The sequence below is a fragment of the Macaca fascicularis genome, chromosome 8, assembly GCF_037993035.2.
Source record: "Macaca fascicularis isolate 582-1 chromosome 8, T2T-MFA8v1.1".
Taxonomy (NCBI): domain Eukaryota; kingdom Metazoa; phylum Chordata; class Mammalia; order Primates; family Cercopithecidae; genus Macaca; species Macaca fascicularis.
Genome location: NC_088382.1, coordinates 4,055,748 through 4,070,298, shown reverse-complemented (window position 1 = coordinate 4,070,298; position 14,551 = coordinate 4,055,748). Strand labels below are relative to the sequence as shown.

General features: G+C 42.6%; 1 protein-coding gene across 2 annotated transcripts in view; it reads left to right on the top strand.

The window, feature by feature from the left end:
• The window catches only part of CSMD1 (CUB and Sushi multiple domains 1), a 2,045,798-nt gene that overhangs the window by 1,298,432 nt on the left and 732,815 nt on the right, over positions 1 to 14,551 (top strand). For both annotated transcript variants that reach the window (XM_005562521.5, XM_065518732.2), the window contains exon 7: positions 915 to 992. In XM_005562521.5, coding sequence (XP_005562578.3) covers positions 915 to 992 — 78 coding nt within the window. The remainder of the gene's footprint in view (positions 1 to 914; positions 993 to 14,551) is intronic.

Below are 14,551 nucleotides of genomic sequence, written 5' to 3'. Positions count from 1 at the left end.
GTTTACACATAGAGTTACCGGCTCAGCGGCAAGTCACTCACCCAGGTCATGGGGCCACCATGCTGGAAGCAAAGATTTGCAGCCGACCCACCTGCTGGTAACTGCTGTAAGTCCAGTCTCATATGGGGACCTCAGAAATGTTTCCACTGGGCACTAGTAAAGCCAAGTGTGGGATCGCTTAGAATATCATAACATTTTATATTTTATAATCACAGGATGGATCCCTCATTTTTTTCCATAAGTGACAAAAAAACTTCTTAAAATGTTTAATGCGGGACCTAGTACATCAAGAAACATATTTAACTCTTAGAATTATGATGCTAGAAACCAGGATCTTATGTGCCTTTTGCACAGCCTGGAGAGTGTCTGGAGGGACTGGCGGCGTCTAGCAATTTATCTACAGCACGTAGAGCATGCCTTTCCTCTACTTGCTTCCCATCCATACAGATTCACTAAACTTTAAGTGACTAAATGAATATATGAATACATGAATGAGCAACTGGCCTTTTTATCTAAACTTTTTCATGAGTATAGCAAATTTAGACAACTGTGTAATCAGGGTACATACATCAAGTGAGTGATCTGCCTGAACGCTTTGGGGAATGATAATGATTTATGGAATCTGCCACTCCTCATGGTCAATAGGATTGGATGTGTAAAGTCAATGGCAGTACGTATTATTTTTAGCTTCTGACACGGGATCTTATAAGATGTGATCTTGCTGCTTGATAGCCTCATATTAATTATTTACAAGCTCTTGGACGTCATTGGCTTCGTATCATTCACCTCTTAGCACATTTCCCATTTTCAGGGGTTGATAGAAAGCAGTTCTGACCGGAAATGCTGTGTGGATACAACATAGTTTTATGATCTCCAAGTCTTACCTACTAATGGCTTGGTTTTGTTTCTTCCAGTGAAAAAGGCGATTGAGTTGAAGTCAAGAGGAGTCAAGATGCTGCCCAGCAAGGACGGAAGCCATAAAAACTCTGTCCGTGAGTCCCTTTCCTTTCTATACGAGAATTGATGCGCCGGTAAAGGGGGAGCGGAGGAGAGAATGGAGCAGTTAAGGAGAAGTGTTCCCACCCACCGCCTTCCCCACATTGTCTCTTCCTTCTTTTCTACATCCAAGAATATTTTCTGGGAGAAAGAACATGCCACTAACTTCACTTTGTTAGGGAGGAATGTCCTTCTGCTTCTAACTCCTAACCATGTCTCACATCTGCCCTGATCACTGTCTGAAACTAGACCTTCCAGATGGCTCTCTTAAGTAAATGTGACACAGTCAGGCATTTTTATAGCAGTCTCTCTCTGTCCTAGCACACCCCACACACACCAGACTAGACCGATATCTGGAAAGAAGTCTGTTCTTGTCTTTCGTCTATTAAAATGTTACGATGATTCACTGCCTGGAGAGTAAAGTAGCTTTCGGGCAATGTCTGCGTCCTTCCAAAGAGAAAAGAAGATCTGCAGACATATCTTGCTGATGACTTTTGCGTGTGCCCAGCACCTGGTAGATACCAGATCAATAGCTGTGGGAGGAATGAAGGTGTCTGCCACACTTGTTATTTTGGTGCCTTGTCCTCGATGCCCCTCATCATCACTCAGCCACAGGAACCCCTGGCCATGCCTGGACTGGGTCATGGTGCTTCTCTGCCATGAGGGCCCTTTGTCCTTTAGCTGAAGGCCGACAGCCTGTGTGCTTTTTGGAGACTCACTGTGCAGACCCTTCTTTCTCTGCAGGTGCAGTCAGCTCTCCCCTGGCTTTGCTCCCCCCATGCCCTTACACATGTCATAACAGTTACTGGATACCACCTTCACTGAGGGCTCGCTTTTCTTACAAACAAGAGATGAGTACCCTCTACTGAGATACCAGGTGGGCTGACTTCCCGCAGGGGCTGTTTTCTGCTCATGCTCTTTCTGGGACTTTCTACCCATTGGGTTGTGTTTTCTATGCTTCCCTAGCAACCTTTTCATGTGATGTTTCTAGCCTAGTTCCGTGGGTGCAACTGTTTTCACGTGATGTTTCCAGCCTTACTCCGTGGGCGCACCTGTTTTCACGTGATGTTTCTAGCCTAGCTCCGTGGGTGCACCTGTTTTCACGTGATGTTTCTAGCCTAGCTCCGTGGGTGCACCTGTTTTCACGTGATGTTTCTAGCCTAGCTCCGTGGGTGCACCTGTTTTCACGTGATGTTTCTAGCCTTGCTCCGTGGGTGCACCTGTTTTCCTGTGATGTTTCTAGCCTAGCTCCGTGGGTGCACCTGTTTTCACGTGATGTTTCCAGCCTTGCTCCGTGGGTGCACCTGTTTTCCTGTGATGTTTCTAGCCTAGCTCCGTGGGTGCACCTGTTTTCGTGTGATGTTTCTAGCCTAGCTCCGTGGGCGCACCTGTTTTCATGTGATGTTTCCAGCCTTACTCTGTGGGCGCACCTGTTTTCACGTGATGTTTCCAGCCTTGCTCCGTGGGTGCACCTGTTTTCGTGTGATGTTCCTAGCCTAGCTCCGTGGGTGCACCTGTTTTCATGTGATGTTTCTAGCCTTGCTCCGTGGGTGCACCTGTTTTCATGTAATGTTCCTAGCTTTGCTCCATGCGTGCACCTGTTTTCACGTGATGTTTCTAACCTTGCTCTGTGGGTGCACCTGTTTTCACGTGATGTTTCTGGCCTTGCTCCATGCGTGCACCTGTTTTCGTGTGATGTTTCTAGCCTAGCTCCGTGGGTGCACCTGTTTTCACGTGATGTTTCTGGCCTTGCTCCCTGCGTGCGCCTGTTTTCATGTGATGTTCCTAGCTTTGCTCCATGCGTGCACCTGTCCCTGGTGTTTTGCATCTGTGCATGTTTTTTCCGTTGCCTAGCAGTTAGTGGAAGGGCGGGGGTGGACATCTGAACCCCCTCAGGTCAACCAATTCTGTTTACATCTGTATGCTACATCAGGCTTCTGCTTGAGGTTTTATGTGCAACAAATATTCTGCTAAAACTAATACATAAAAATAAACAATCAAAATCTTTTGAAAACGACACTATGGATTGACCTACGTCTTCATCACTTTAGGTTTCCTGACAATTGCTTGTGTGACAATAATCCATAGTCTGTGCTCAGTTCTGAGCAGGTTGGGAGGACAGAGAGATAAACCTGTACCCTGGCCCTCAGAGGCAGGCAGGAGCCACCACACTCTGACTACCACTCTGGCCCTTAGATCTCTCCCTCTTCCAAAAAAAAAAAAAAAATCAATCTGTAAATGTTTGTGTGGCACTTTCTATTGAACAGTCACAGCCAGTCACCCTTTAATGAAATTAGACTGGAAAAGGATGGGAAAACTGAAGGGAGAAAAACTGAAAAACAGTCGAAGGCATAAAGATTTTTTTAAAAAATAAAATTGTTTAACATTTTAATATTGTTAGCTTTTAGCGTAGAATGTTCTGTAGAGGGAGATATAGTATTTACAATATTTTGAAAACGATTTTTATGATAAAACCCTGCACAAATGATCTAAAGTTCAATGTAGAACCGGCCAAACTCTTATATCCGGCCAAACTCTTATATTAAATCAATATCAGGTTGGATATCCGATCAACCGGGCATCAGATTTTTCTGTTATTGTAACATTTAGGCAGAGCTTTCTTTCTTTTTCAATAAGGAGACTATCTCTTCTGTCCTCATCTGAACACAGATTGACATGTACATAATGACTCATTTGGTGTTAGAAAGCATTCTGTCCTCTCTTTTAACAGTATTAAAGTACAGTTTTTTGGTCGGACATGGGAATTAATCATTAGAGAAAATGAGGAATGGAAACCGTGAGCCTTCTGAGATGAGGAAGGTATTCAATGGTAACGTGTCATTCCAGAGAAAGGTATGACGGAGAAAGTGAAATTGTTTCACTGATGAAAGGACATGGGTTTGAAGCGAGAGAGGCAAGGATTCCATCGCTGTGCAAGTATGTGCCTTAGTCAAGTTCAAATGTCATCGCTTACAAAATTATTAATAAACTAGTAATCCTTTTCATAGGGTTGTCACTCAGATAAACCAGGAGGTGTGTAAACTGCCTGTTCCAGAGTGTGGCATGCAGTGGGCATTCTGTACGCGTTTGGGGCCTTCAGTATGTAAATGGAGGGAAATGAACCACATGGGGTGAACGGCAGGGGAGGCCAGGCCAGGCCACGTTCCAGCGCGTTGTACATGCCTTAGGAGTTCCCGCCGTGAGCCCCGTTTTCTCTTCAGCTCCTCATGAACCCCTTGCCATCTGTAGGAGACTGATTGTGAAGGTGCTTTATGTTCTTGATACCCATGGTGACCCTGGCTGCCCAGATGCCTGTTGCTGATGTGAAGATTTTATCTTCTGTCTACAGGGAGTGAAGTGCTGGTGCCTTCAATGGAGGCCTCGTTCCTTTTCAAGCCATTCCATTAACTTGAGTCTCTCCACTTCTGCTTCACCCCAAGATCTGGGTTCCTCTGGGAGACCACAGCTCTTGAAACTCTAGAGATTAGATCCCAGCACACAAACCTCTCTTGCAGAAGTGATAGAATCGTTTCCCCAACTAAGGGTTTTGTTGCAGATATGACAAAAGCTTTATGGAAAATGTCCAGCTCAGGGTCTGCAGGCGCTGTTAGCTCTTGTTCCACACCCCCCTCTGTTTTCTTCCATCTTAGTATTTTTTATTCTGTAAACTGGACATTGTTGTTTGTTTATGATCGTTCTTCTTCATGAGACTCCTCTGGCAGTAAAAGAAGTGACAGCAGCGGCCAGGGAATTATCTGTTCATTGTAGAATGTGAGGCTGTCCCTGTTAAGTTTTCATCCAGTGCTGGCTTCACTAAAGCCAGGCAGGGGTGGACCCTGCTAGCAGCTCCTGTATTCTGCCCATGGGAAGCACCAGGGCATGGGTGGGAGGCTGAGCTGCCTCCTGCAGTCCCCTCAAGCTGTCTCTGCTCCAAGGCACAAAAATCAGAGGTCACAGCTCTTTGCAAAGGGGGACCTTATGCATTCATCTCCATCTGGATTTCAGCACCAACTTTTGCCCCTTGTTGCCTCCAACCTAGAAAGCAGCCATGGCTCAGTGGTGACTCCTTCCCACGCCACTTCCTTGTCCCTGGTGGTGTCTGCAGATTCACCCTTTTGTAAACGGAGCCTTTGAAAGTAGCCCTGTCTTACTGGGTTCTTCTCCAAATGACATCTGTTTCCTGATGGGACCCTGTCATGGTGATAGAAAATGTTCAAGGTTTTGATGAACTAAAGAGGGCAAGTTCTACCCAAAGTTCTAGATGTTAAAAAATAAAAATAAAAACAAACACTGGGCAAAGCAAGAAATCCATGCCCTCAGACTATATCAGATCCACCCAAAGTCCTGTTCATTATTACCCTCACCCCTGTTCACTGTCGGGGCATCAGTAAGAGTTCAGGAAGTGCAGAAAGAGAAAGAGAGAGATGACAGCAGGGAATGGGGGAATTTCCCTGACAGCCTCAGGAAACTTGCTATTTGATAATTAAACAGATCAAGGTCACTGGTCTGATTGTCTAAGGTGTTATGCAGGCTTGTTGTCTCATGACCAAGAAAATTAAGGGGCATGGTTACAAAGCGTGAGGTTGGAGTGAAAGTTTAATAAGCGAGAGAAGAAAGCTCTTTGCAAGGGAGAGGGGATCCCGAATGGGTTGCTGCTTTTACAGCTGAATTCAAAAGTTTTATGAGAAACTCCTCATCTCTGTAGCTGTTTGAGTAACTTTTCTAATCTGTAAATCTGTCTGCATAACTACCCCTTATTTGTGTAGTTGTGGTTATGTCCCTAGGCAAGTACAAAGCACCACTTCTCTTGTTTGTATAACTGTGGGTTTGTTTCAGGGAAGCCCCACTCCTCCCTGTGTGAGTTCTCATGGAGCCCACTGTGTATATGCCTGAAAAAAGGAGGAAACTTTTTCCTGGGAGCTCGCTAATCACACAAAGAACAGAAGGCTTCTGTGCTGAATCCTGCCAGCTCATCTGTGCAGGTGCATCCTGCTTCTGTACTGGAACATGCCTGCTCATCTGTGCAGGTGCAGCCTTAGTTTTCCCAGGCTGCTCTATTTTTGCCTGTAGCTGTGATTTTTTAGGCTGGCTGCCTCTCCAAGGACCAGCCTTCACTGTCTAGCTAACTGATTTTTCCTTCTGCCACAGTGATGGAGGACTGCTCTAATTACAAAACTTAAGAGAGTTAAGTTTTTTGGTTTTTTTGTTTATTTGAGATGGAGTTTCGCTCTGACACCCAGGTTGGAGTGCAGTGGCATGATCTCAGCTCACTGAAACCTCCACCTCCTGGGTTCGAACGATTCTCCTGCCTCAGCCTCCCAGATAGTGGGGACTACAGGTGCGCGCCACCATGTCTGGCTAATTTTTTGTATTTTCAGTACAGACGGGGTTTCACCATGTTGGCCAGGCTGGTCTCGAACTCCTGACGTCAGGTGATCTTCCTGCCTTGGCCTTCTTAAGTGCTGGGATTACAGGCGTGAGCCACTGCACCCAGCTGAGAGTTAAGTTTATACAGATGTGTAATACCTGACAGTAGATTTAAAACTAACTCCTGCTTGTTTCATTTGAAAGTCAAAAGTGCCTGTGTTTGGAAATCATGCACATCCCACAGGCTGGTCTCTTCCTCTCCTTCTTCCTGCTGGGCCAGTGACATTTTTATCCCAGACCTACCTACCTTGATTGTACCTTTAGTTCAAGATGAGCCCCTTGAGGGTTTGGGGTTTTCCCATCCATGACCCACAGATATCACACACCATACCTCCTCATCCCCTGACAGCCCAAGCTACCAGTCCATAGCGAGAACCTACTGATGAATGAATGAATGAATGAATGAAAAGACAGAAAAGAATCTCTGTGCCTTGGAACAAAAACCCTATAGATTCTTTCAGTTATGTCTCCTAATCTGATGAGTCTTTTGTGAATTTTGCTTTGGGAACCGAAGTTCCTCAGCTTCTTTACACAGCCTTGCTTTCAACCCTCTGCAATTCATTTCATCACGAACATGCACAAAACCTAACCACATAGTGCAGCGCGACTGGCGTCTTTAGAGATATTTCAACTCTTCTGTGCGGTGAGGGCGACTCTCCACATTAAGTGTAGAATGAGAAGATTTAAAATTTCCTTTTTCACCAGCTTGTAATAATGTTTGAAGAAAATCCCAAAGATATTAAGATACTCATTAATATCTTAAATGTCTACGTATTTTATAATTAGATGCTTTACATGCTCTAAATTTTGAATTATTTTAATCTTGGAAAAAATGCACTTGGGCAACATTATGTCTCAAAAAGGGCATCTGGAATAAACTGAGTGAGCGCCCGTCCCCCACGGAATACACTGAGTGAGCGCCCGTCCCCCACAGAATACACTGAGTGAGCGCCCGTCCCCCATCTTCTTCCTCAGCCTGAGTGATGGTGAACTGCTCTTTATTCTGAGAGTAGATTCTTTCAATGCCAAAGAAATTATTAAACTGACACTGTATATATTGTTTTGTTGTTGAGACAGAGTCTCGTTCCGTCACCCAGGCTGGAGTATGGCACAATCTAGGCTAACTGCAACCTCCAACTCCCGGGTTCAAGCGATTTTCATGCCTCAGCCTCTTGAATAGCTGGGACTACAGGCACGCGCTACCAGTCCTGGTTAATTTTTTTATTTTGAGTAGACATGAGGTTTCACCATGTTGGACAAGCTGGTCTCGAACTCCTGACCTCAGATGATTTGCCCGCCCCGGCCTCCCAAAGTGCTGGGATTACAGGCATGAGCCACCACACCTGGCCAACACTCTATTTTTTAATGATGGTAACAGTACATGTCATTTCTTCTCTTCTTCTGAGCATTCTCCTTGGCAGAAACCAGTTTTGGCAGCCCTCAATGTGAGGATTACTAAAGTAAATAACCTATGGGTGCCCTTCTAACTCCAAAATATATACACCTGTAGGAACGAAGATAAACAAAGCATTGGTTGTTATTTTTGAACTAGAGATTCTTCCCCATGTAAAGTTAAAGACAAATGACCAATTCGATCTTGATTTGTGGTAGCTCACTCAGATGAGCTGATGGCACATGCTGTGTATGAAGGAGCACTGCAGTTACAACAGTTTATAGCCATGCAGGGTGGAGCAGTTAATCCAGAACCATTATTTACTAAAAAGCTGATTTTCTAAAAAATGTGGAAATTTGAGCAGTATAATGCATTGCCTTTATGCCCCTGGGAAAAATAACAACAGAACGTTATAAAATAAATGCCCCTGGAATTCTCCTGTATTCAACCATAAACTGTTCACTTCCTTGCCCTTTGTTTCTATTGGACAATCAATGTTTTCTTACCTTGAAAAGGAAAAAAAAAATGACCTGAAGCAAAACCGAATGATATTCATCCCAAGTTTCCAAAGAGACAGTTCAGTTCATGAAAGCAATTGGTCGAATCTTGTCCTTCATAGTGACATACAGTGGTTCCATCTCCCTCTGGCTTTTCTTGTGGCTCAGGCATAATTTGGAGGGAGAGATCTTAAAACTTGTAGCTCTGTTTTTAGAATGCTACATAAAGTGATATCTCAATTACTGTATACACTTAATGATGTAATTATAACTGTAGAATGTTTGGATTGTCTTTTGTCAATGCCCTGACTGGTCAAACCATTTTCCGAAATACACTTTAGAAAATAATTTTCCATTTGTATTTATCCACTTATCATTATAATAATAATATTCATAGTTGTAGTGTCTTTTTTGGAATAATTTATGAACAAATAAAATATACTAGTGGGTAATCTTCTCTTAATTGTTAAATTCCAGTGTGCTAAAAAAAAAAAATAAGGTTTAATCCGATATTCTGAAGAGTCTCTTGCCCTCATGTTAGCCTCTGAGTTTAGCATCGTAACCACCAGCAGCAGGTTCAGTTCAGCCCAGGGACAGACTTCAGCACCTGTCCTCTCTCTGGGACCTGTGGAAGCTGAGAGAAAGGAAAAGAGAAGCCATGAATTCTCATGAATAGGGCTACCATGAGAAATAAAGAGAGAAGACAACCAGCTCACTCATGTTCATCTTCGGAAAGTTGTCCCAAGATGGTCCAATTCCAGAATGGTCTGAGGCAGATTAGTGGCTTAACCTGCATTTCTCTTCTGCAGGCCAGAACTTTCTATCCACGGGCTTACTTGGGTGTCACGTTGGTGTCTAACAGGCGTCTCTCTCACTCTTACCTTTCACAGAAGAAGCCTGTGACTTCCAGCATTCAGTCCCTAGACCTTCATGCCACCCCTCTCTCCGGCCCCTTGGTGAGCCCTGACCGTCCCCCAACATGTCCCAAGCCTTTCTTGTTACCTCCAAACCACCATTGCCTCTCACCCATCTCATCTCATCATCCTCCGCCTCTCGCTGCCCTGACAAGGTCCCACCCTGCAACCAGAGGTATCTGGGTGAAATATCAGTAGAACCGCATTCTTCCTCTGCTCCAGACCCTCAAAGTTTTCCCATCACAGGCAGAATGAGTCCAAATTCCTCATCAAGACCCAAAGACCTCCTTTCCTCCCACCCTCGCATCCTGGTCCTGGTGCTGTTGGTTTCTGGGCTGTTTCTTGAAGAAACTGGACACGAAACCACCCGATGGTCTTTGCTGTCCTCTTTCCTCCACCTGAAATAATGTTCCAAAGAAGCCACATCCCATCCTCCCTCCCTCACACCATTTCTTTTTTTTTGAGACGGAGTCTCACTCTGTCCCCAGGCTGCAGTGCAGTGGCCGGATCTCGGCTCACTGCAAGCTCCGCCTCCCGGGTTTATGCCATTCTCCTGCCTCAGCCTCCCGAGTAGCTGGGACTACAGGCGCCGCCACCACGCCCAGCTAGTTTTTTGTACTTTTTAGTAGAGATGGGGTTTCACTGTGTTAGCCAGGATGGTCTCCATCTCCTGCCCTCATGATCCGCCCGTCTCCCTACCTAAATATCATGTATCTTGAGCATCCACAACTTCTCCCACCCAAGTACTAACCAGACCTGACCCTGCTTAGGTTCCAAGATCAGGTGCATTCAGGGTGGCATGGCCATTGACTTGAGCATCCACAACTTCTATCTTCTCCCGATACTTGTTCTGTTTTTGTGTTCTTTAACTTATCATAACATATCATATATATCATACATAAAAGTGTGTGTTTACTTGTACATGTATCATAAACACACACATAAAGTAACCCTATTCATTTAATTTCTCTCACATCTCCAGGAGAATATAAACTAAACTCCACAAGGGCAGGTATATTTTCTTTTTTTTAACTTATTTTTTATATTTTTTCCATAAATTATTGGGGTACAGGTGGTATATGGTTACATGAGTAAGCTCTTTAGTGGTGACTTGTGAGATGTTGGTGCACCCATCACCCAAACAGTAGACGCTGCACCATATCTGTTGTCTTTTATCCCTCGCTCCCCTCCCACTCTTCCCCCAACTTCCCCAAATCCCATTGTCTCATTCTTATGAGGGCAGGCATACGTTCTACTTTGTTCTCTGATCTCTACTAAGAATTTTTAAGAGTCCCAGGTACACAACAGATGCTGAGTAAGTGTTGGTGAATTGAATAACCCAGGGATATAGTTATGGGCCGGTGTGTCATGTGGGAAGAGGGTGCTCATGTATTTCTTCAATTAGATTTTTATATTTCACATCTTCACTCACGCATTAAAGAGTCCCTTGTTGCAGGGCATCCAGAAGGTGTCATAAAGAGGATCAGCATCTGTTCCTTTCCCGGGGAAAATTACAGTCTTGTGGTGTTTCAGATCTCCAGTACATATTTGTCACACAGAGTGCTGTCATAACGGTAGCAACATTTATTGATGATTGACTAAAAATGGAAACTCACTATCTTTCAAAATATGAGGAGATCAACCCATGAAATATAGAAATCCGTAGAAATAGAGGATGGAAAGCTGTAGGAAAGCAGGACCATGTGAGATGCCACCAAGTCTTCTTTAAAGTACCTCCTCTGTGACTGAAATGTCTTACTTATAGACTTTTGCTGGGTACTGGCTAAGAGAAAACTGTGCCCATTATCAAAATGAAATGTATTAAATGGGAAAAAAGCACAAATAATTAAATAATTCATCAATGTCAATAAAACACAGTGGTTTCAGAATCATGATACCCACAGCATGGAAGGAAACAGTAAAATTATGAGAAATCATTCAAGTTTCTGTCACAAGGTGATAACAGCTGGTAATAAAAACTAATTGTCAGTCTAAATTGTGTTCTCTAGTTGGTCAGAACACACGCCGTAATATACTAATTTTCCTCTGTCCCACTGCTGAAGGAGTTCATTTGTTACCGAGTCAATGGCTGAGACATGCTTGTTCTTAGGAAGGTCATTTGAAGAATTTCAGTGAAATGCATGCTGCCTTCTGCAGAGTGCTTCCCTCCATCCAGAGCTGGAGGTGGGATGTGGGAGCAAGGAGGGTGGGAGGAAGGGAAGGGAGAATGGAGTGAGGACCTTCATCAGCCTGGATGCCTGACTTCGAACCCAGGATACCAGGGAACAGAAGTTGTGACACGTCCCCTAAATCCTATCAATTGCAGGGAACAGAAGTTGTGACACGTCCCCTAAATCCTATCAATTGCAAATGATGCTTATGTAGTTTCAAGCTCAGCAACTTTATTTCAGAAATCATTTCCCATGGACATTTCTGTCAGGCCATAATTTTCCAGATAACCAGATATATATTTTCGCTCTATTAGCCCGCATATGGATAATCTTCTGTAATAAACACGATCCACTTTACTCATCTGTGAGAAACACATTTTGCTTCCCAATTATATTGTTAGGGATACCAGGCATGTTACTAGGTTGCCGGGAATGCCTCTCATCATCAGGTCTTGCTTTTAGGGACCTGAGTGTTGTATTAGGAACGTGCGATTTATCTGAATGGCAGTGGCCACGGTGATTAGTAACACTGCTGCCGAAAGAGGCATGCCTGCTAATCCGTGTGCCAGACTTCTAGCACTAAGTGCTGTAGATCTTGCTTTAAAGCAGATTTTGATGGTGGGAAAAATAATAGCCCCATTAACCTCTAACAGTAGTATAAAGGCTTAATAAAACAAGAAGGATAATTGCTCTAATCTACTTTGCTCTATCATAAAATGTAACAATTTGGAGTTTTGCAATTGTTAAAGACCCTTGTTTTCTTAGCAAAGATCCATCTCCATATAACACGAATATAGTAGACTGTAAAAACTGCTTCATCAATCAGGTAAGTAAATTATGCTTGCAGTTTCTAAACAGGCCTTTGTCACTGCAGGAGCTAAAATATCTTTTCAAATGCTATGGAAAATATTGCTGTGAAGGGGATTGATGTCTAGATACATTTGAGAACAGCCTCACTGGTAACTAGAAGCCAAACAAGATTGTTCCTCAATTATTCATCATACCGTTTACATAATATAATTGTTTAAATAACCAGAAAAAAGGATCTATTAAAATACATAAAACAATATATAGCTTGATTGGATTACAGATGGTCAAATTGAATCGTAACCATAGAAGTAAAATGCTTTTCAAGTGGTTTCGGCATACAATTAAAGAATATAATTGATTCACTAAAGGGAGAAACTCACTTTGTGTAATGACTAGAGAGTGCATTCTTTTACCTCAAATAGCGAATGAGAAACCACCTAGAGATGATGGCAGACATAAAAAAAGAAGTATACATTTTTGCATTTCCACCACTACTTTTTAGAAGTGCAATGTACCACATTAATTTTTATCAAATTTTATAAAAGAAAATAACTCAATAACTTTCTCTTCCTATATAATTGGATGAGAAAAACTCTGAACCTCTGGAGGATTATGAATTATTCATGTCTGGCACCCACACAGTCAAAACAATTCCAGCAGCCGTCAGAAGAGGGAACTGCTATATTGTTGTAATAAAATCATCTTACAGGATCAAGTCTTTGTTAGTGAGTAACTTCAGTCAGAAACTTTAAAAACTAAACTAATTAATCATTGAGACTTTCTTATCAATTAAATTAAAGAATTCCATTTTATACACAAGGAAACTAAGTCAGCAAGGAAATTAATTAGCCTTGATATAAACATAACGAAGAGACCGAGAGTTAAATATCAAGATGAACTCAGATGATCAAGGGGAATTCCGAAAAAGTACGCATCTGTTAAGCCTCGTTTTAGTTAAAGCACACTGTAAAGGTGTAAGGAGAAAACCGAAAATGTTTTCAGAGCGCTTATAGAATTACAGAATCATGAAGTTGAAGCTGACCGCCATTTTACAGAGAGAAATCAGTTTTGCCCAGACTTGATAATTTAGCCTCACTGAATGAAAAGTTTCAAAAACAAAGAAAGCCAATTTAGACTAAACGATGATTATGCTGATTATTGATGACCTAGCAATGTTGGGCCTGAAATTATTCATGGCATCAGGAGAAGCTGCTGTCTTGCATCTGCCCTCAATGGAAGAGGAATGTGGCCACATTCACCAGAACCCACGACCTACTGGATCCTGGGGCCCATACAGTCTACAGTCCCAAACTCTAGAGTCCACGTGGCCCATATATAGAAGGCAAAGCAACTGATAACGTACTCTCTTTCATAAATCTATTTTCATGGGAGTTCAAATGAGCTGCACTAATACAGAAATAAGAGAATTTAAAATATGGAAATAAATTTTAATTCAAATGATAAGGAGTAGAAGAAGTATATTTTACAAATTTCTGTTGACCTTTTTTCAATATTCTTGGCCTCTACTTTCTAACTTGACCCTGTACTTTGGGGACACTTGGTTTTCCTTTACTGACTGTTGTCTCATCTGTAAAATGGAAGATCTTCAATGTGCATCAGGGTTATATAATGATGACATTTGAATCTTCCAAAGTGCTCACTTTTTTCCCTGATCTGTCCAAATTAATTACCACACTAATCGGATTAAATTAGATTAATTACAGCAAATGATTATATTGATTTGGTTGAGCACTTGTTTGGTCACGTCCCCCAGGTTCACTGCGTTTACATTATATTCACAGAGAAGAGATGCGACGAAGCAGTCCATGTAGTTTATGTCAGAGAAGAAAAGTAAGTCATGTTTGAAGATATGTGAAAGTATACAGCAAGTCAAAGAGATAAGCCACGGTGAACCCATTGGGTAATTAGTGGCGTGCTTCAGAGATGGAAAGCACCATGTTTTGCAAACACTACATATTCTTCTTCTTATTATTAGAATATTTGCAGGAAGTGCAATGTGACTGTCTAAACTGCCTGTTTTATGATTTGAACTGTCCATTTGAAAGGCATATGGAATAACATCAACCATGTGACATCCAATTCATTATGTATCTGGGAAAAATCATGGCTTCAAGTGAAAATTCGAGGTAACTGATATGTAGGAAATGTCTCATTCCCTGTCCCCCTGTGAGAAAATCTTAACAGCTTTTTTTTTTTGTATGTGTGCAAATATACAAACGGTAGGTCTTCCGCAAGTCACATTTCTGACATTGGAAAAATCTATCCCGTATCTTCAAGCGTAGTTTGTGGAAGGGCTGGTTTGTTGTGTTCTTATAAAGATAG